This window comes from Triticum aestivum, chromosome 2B, assembly GCF_018294505.1.
Source record: "Triticum aestivum cultivar Chinese Spring chromosome 2B, IWGSC CS RefSeq v2.1, whole genome shotgun sequence".
In the NCBI taxonomy this organism is placed as follows: Eukaryota; Viridiplantae; Streptophyta; class Magnoliopsida; order Poales; family Poaceae; genus Triticum; species Triticum aestivum.
Window position 1 is genome coordinate 101,824,056 of NC_057798.1, and position 5,141 is coordinate 101,829,196.

The window sequence follows — 5,141 nt, forward strand, 5'->3', positions numbered from 1 at the left end:
AAATCAAGTCATGATGAGACCATCACATTTCGGTTTTTGAAATGACTTTTTAAAAGTCCCTTCTCATCATGACATTACTCAGACATAGTTTGTGAAATGACATATTAAAAATCCTTATCTCATCCTGGCATTTGATTCAGACTTTTTTTTATCTCTACAACATCTGTATAATTTGATTGTTTTTCTCCGGTTGTAACGCACGGGCATATTTGCTAGTTTATATCATAGAAGTATGTTATACATCACGAAAAGCTGCTCGTTGATAGTTGCAACACATGGCCTTCATGCCTTTGCACGGGACCATTGACATACATATATAACAAATAAGCCTGTTTTCACAAGCTTATGGTCCAAGAAAGCGTGCCTAAGTACATCATGGATTGTATATACTATACAATACATGATGTTATATATAATATGGCCGTTGCTAGCCTTATTGATGGCAGATATATGACCATTTTTTCATCGATTAATTCACCTTGGAGCAGCTGAGCCTGACCTGGCCCTGAGAGCCAGTCAACGGGCTGAGGTTCCCCATCTTCACCATGGCCGAGGCGAAGGCGCTGCTGAACGCCGCTGGGTTGCTTGCGAAGTTGTTGACGATGTTGTCGGTGCCGCCGCCGGTGCCGGTGAATAGCACCTGGTCGGAGTGCAGGAGCCCCTTCTGGGACTTGAGGTTGCTGTAGTAAGCGTTGTCAAAGGAGTATGGGGTCGACACGTCCAGATTGGCCAGGTTGCGGTCGCCGGAGCCGGTCGGCTGGGGGCAGTTGGCTTTGAGCGACGTCGCAAAGCCGGAGTTGATGTTGGTCTCGTTGTAGAGTCTGTCCCTGAAGTTCTGACACTGTGCCTGCCCGATGGTGTGGGCGCCGGAGAGGGCGACCATGTCGGTAACGGTGAAGCCCTTGGCGCCGAAGGACTGTGTGAGGTTGACGAGGTCGAAGAATGGGGGAGGTAGCTCGTTGTTCGCCGCCGCTTCGTTTGCGTTGGTGGAGTCCCTCCTCCCAAGAGGAACCGTCCACGACGGCCCTCCCAACTGCACGCACCAGAGGAGAATTTTTTTCCAGGGTGAGCAAATTAGCCGGTCTACTTGGTGGTGATCACGCCATGACACAGGTTGGAGGTCTTACGGCGACGACGGAGTCGCGGGCGGCGACGGTGAGGATGTCAGCGCAGGAGACGGTCTGCTTGCACATGGTCTCGAGCTGCGCCTTGATGCTGTCGATGACTTCGAAGCCTCGCAGCGACATCACGTTCGGGATGGCGTTTTGTTCCATGCCAGACAGCAGAACAGACGCGTCACAACCCTGCTCATGTAGTTAAGCATGCATGGTCAAGAACTCAAGACTCAAGAAGCATGCGTGCAATGAAAACAGGGAACGTGCCGGCGATCAGGATATATATTTGAAGAGCTTACTTGGACGAAGCAGTCGTGGAAGTGCAGCCGGAGCAGCGACGCGCCCATGCGGTTCTCCTTGTTCACGGCGGCCGTCACGGCGGCCTTGATAGTGGCCAGAGCGTTCGGGCACGTCGTTTGGTAGAACGTCGGCGACAGCTGCGCCGACGCCGTCATGGCCAGGCACAAGAGCAACACGGCTGATAGAGACGAAGTAGAGGCCATGGCTTCTTGCTAGCGAACGTCTAGTGAGGGACACAAGGTTAATTGTGATAGGAAGAGACACTTGTACTGGATGCAATGCAATGCTCTGCATTCCATGCAGATATATATAGCCGCACGCAGGCTTGGGCATTTCCGGCACATGGTGATTGTGGTGGCCACTGGCCAGTGCCCACATCCGCCATTGGCGTGCAAATTTTTCCTCTTTTACGGGGCCGTTATGGTGCATGCAAGGAATATAATACTGCAAAGTCACAATCATTAGCGGGATATTCAGGCGACTAAGTTCTTCTAGGAGTATGATAGGGCATTCGAGCACGAGCTAGAGCTAGAATATAGCTTGACGTGTGTGCAGTTTGTTTTGTACTAACTCATGGGTGAGTGAGTACTGTGCTATTTTTCTGCTATGATTCTGTGACTCGCCGCGGTTCATGGCCAGATATGAGCCTCAAATTGAGCGCGAAACATGACCATGCATGGTTCTTCGTGCAGTGCACCTACGTGGTGCACTGGTACTTTTGCTAGTATTTTAATGTATGTGATATAAGTCTCAGGAAATGTATGTGGTATTCCACTATCCATCGATCATGGGCTGAGATTTTTGCTGATTGTTGAAGCAGGTGGCTGGTCGTGCAAATCATTCATCTATCTTTCTCCATCGTCATTCAAATTTCAGTAGGATAAGAGGGTTGGGGTACTCTGAATCCAAGATATTTAAGTCAACAAGTGAGCATTTTATGCACGCGAGCAAAGGAAAACAAATAGTTACAGAGACGTGGACACATTCAGAAGAGAAAGAATTAATAATAATGCATGTGGACCGAGCCATGCATTCAGGCTGGGATTGCTCTTGGCTCGCGACCATACATGGACTGATAGCTGATTTCATTAATCAAATGACCACGACGCATGCTAGTGGCCGGAGAGCGAACTGTGCAGACTACTAGTCTGCAGATAGGGATGCAGCATGTGTCTAGTCGTGTTTTGTTGACTGGGTCGAAGAGTTCCTGCTTGGCGGTTCTTTTTCGGGGATGAGCTGCACAGTACAATTAAACCAATAATACTACACACACGGACTAATACAAGCGTTTTACTCAATTTTCCAAAACCATAACTCTCTCCCCACCTGATTTTCAGGGGGTGGGCCCCTTCCCACCCGTTTAATCCAATCTCAAACCTCCACGTTAGCAGCTCCATGAAACCCCTAAAAAACATCACATGAGACCTCCTCCAACGCAAAGTTGCTAAGATAGGATATTAAGTGCATTAAATACCTTAACAACTCAACTTCCCAATGCATAGGTGCTTAACTTGTTGTTGTTAGGCATACTTTATTTAATGAGTTAACATCTAAAGTCTTTCATCCATTGGTCAAGTTGTTTTATTTAAGTGGTCTGCCTAGGTTCACGCGCTTGGCATTGGTTCTTCCTGGGGTCATCAAAGTGCTCTTTCTCCTCCTTAATTGTTGTGCCATGTCATTTTTTTGCTTATGTGGTATGCTTAGCACCTGTCCACCGTGAAACACTGGGAAGGGTCTGAGTCTAGCATTGCTCCAATTAAACGGTGGAAGAATTAAGTTGATTGTATGGGCCAAATTTGGTTGGCCTAGTCGCATTCAGTATTTTAATTTAAACAGTTTTGTACATGAAGAAAGGACCTGATGGATATCCGATGGCATGGATACCCATTGGGTATGGGCATTGGGCATATTTTTGGCTAAATCATTGTTTTGATCTTGTCAGGAAACTTTAGCACGTTCCGAACCCTTTCAGATTTTTTATAGCATGATCTGACAATTTTGATAACGCCAAGGCTTGTAGTGTTTTTGCTCCATCTAGACACGCCAAACTTGCCGGCGTTTCTTCCCTGAAGAGATAAGTGGTTGTGGCACGCGTAACTAGAAATGCCCCAAGCCTTGATGTTTCTTCTCAGGGCAGAAACGCCAGGGCCTATGGTGTTTCCAGTAAGGTGCCACAATTTGGCGTTTCTGCCCTACCACATAGTAGGTCAATGGCTACTCGACCAGGTCATGCAGGATAGAAATGCTGACAAGTTTGGCGTGTCTAGGTGCGACAGAAACGCCAGAAGCCTTGGCATTGAATAAAAGGGTCAAATCGTGCTAAAAAATCTGAAAGGGGTTCAGATCATGCTAAAGTTTCATGACAAGGTCAAAATAATGATTTTGGCCCATATTTTCTACCCATGGATATCTTCGTGGGTATCGTTATGAATTTGGTATTGCTCGACCCGTGTAAACCCAATCTATTTCCATCGATCGTTTGAACCAACTTACTACAAAGAACCACACACACACGCACAAATGATTAGGACAACTACAAGAACTTGTGGAGTTGGCCGACCTATACCAGGAACCTAGTGGGTACGTATCTGGAAAGCAAGTAGTGCCTAAGGAAACACGGAGGAGAAGGAGTGTGATCGAAAGAAGCTGAGTCATTGAGGAGGAGCGGAATAGAACTAGGTAGTGTTGGGGAACATAGTAATTTCAAAAAATTTCCTACGCACACGCAAGATCATGGTGATGGCATAGCAACAAGAGGGGAGAGTGTTGTCCACGTACCCTCGTAGACCGTAAGCGGAAGCGTTAGCACAACGCGGTTGATGTAGTCGTACGTCTTCACGATCCGACCGATCCAAGCACCGAACGTAGGGCACCTCCGAGTTCAGCACACGTTCAGCTCGATGATGATCCCCGGGCTCCGATCCAGCAAAGCTTCGGGGATGAGTTCCGTCAGCACGACGGCGTGGTGACGATGATGATGTTCTACCGGCACAGGGCTTCGCCTAAACTCCGCGACGATATGACCGAGGTGGAATATGGTGGAGGGGGGCACCACACACGGCTAAGGAACGATCTGTAGATCAGCTTGTGTTCTCCTGGGGTGCCGCCTGCCCCCGTATATAAAGGAGGGAGGCGGAGGTGCGGCCGGCCTAGGAGGGGGCGCGCCAAGGGGAGTCCTACTCCCACCGGGAGTAGGACTCCCTCCTTCCTTGTTGGAGTAGGAGAAAGGGAAAGAGGGGGAGAGGGAAAAGGAAAAGGGGGCTGCGCCCCTTGTCCAATTCGGACCAGAGGGGGGGGGGGCGCATGCCTCTTTCTTTTTGGCCTCTCTCCTCTATTCCCGTATAGCCCAATAAGGCCCATATACTCCCCGGCGAATTCCCGTAACTCTCCGGTACTCCGAAAAATACCCGAATCACTCGGAACCTTTCCGAACTCCGAATATAGTCGTCCAATATATCGATCTTTACGTCTTGACCATTTCGAGACTCCTCGTCATGTCCCCGATCTCATCAGGGACTCCGAACTCCTTCGGTACATCAAAACTCGTAAACTCATAATATAACTGTCATCGAAACCTTAAGCGTGCGGACCCTACGGGTTCGAGAACTATGTAGACATGACCTAGAACTATTCTTGGTCAATAACCAATAGCGGAACCTGGATGCCCATATTGGCTCCTACATATTCTACGAAGATCTTTATCGGTCAAACCGCATAACAACATAC

General features: G+C 48.5%; 1 protein-coding gene across 1 annotated transcript; it reads right to left on the reverse strand.

Annotated features, from left to right (window-relative positions):
- Positions 1 to 235: 235 nt before the first annotated feature.
- Positions 236 to 1,689, reverse strand: LOC123040643 (peroxidase 2). The gene is made up of 3 exons (XM_044463427.1): positions 1,415 to 1,689; positions 1,128 to 1,304; positions 236 to 1,033 (listed from the first exon to the last, which is right to left on the reverse strand). Exons 1-3 carry the CDS (start codon positions 1,616 to 1,618, stop codon positions 470 to 472), a joined length of 945 nt encoding a protein of 314 aa, XP_044319362.1. The 5' UTR covers positions 1,619 to 1,689; the 3' UTR covers positions 236 to 469.
- Between the last annotated feature and the right edge of the window lie 3,452 nt (positions 1,690 to 5,141).

What these genes read in the sequence shown, in the direction of transcription:
- LOC123040643 (XM_044463427.1), bottom strand. Translation starts at nt 1,618, where the DNA reads ATGGCCTCTACTTCGTCTCTATCAGCCGTGTTGCTCTTGTGCCTGGCC. An exon ending in TCCACGACTGCTTCGTCCAA is followed by an intron (nt 1,305 to 1,414) that starts GTAAGCTCTTCA and finishes CTACATGAGCAG; the next exon opens with GGTTGTGACGCGTCTGTTCT. An exon ending in CCCGCGACTCCGTCGTCGCC is followed by an intron (nt 1,034 to 1,127) that starts GTAAGACCTCCA and finishes TGGTGCGTGCAG; the next exon opens with TTGGGAGGGCCGTCGTGGAC.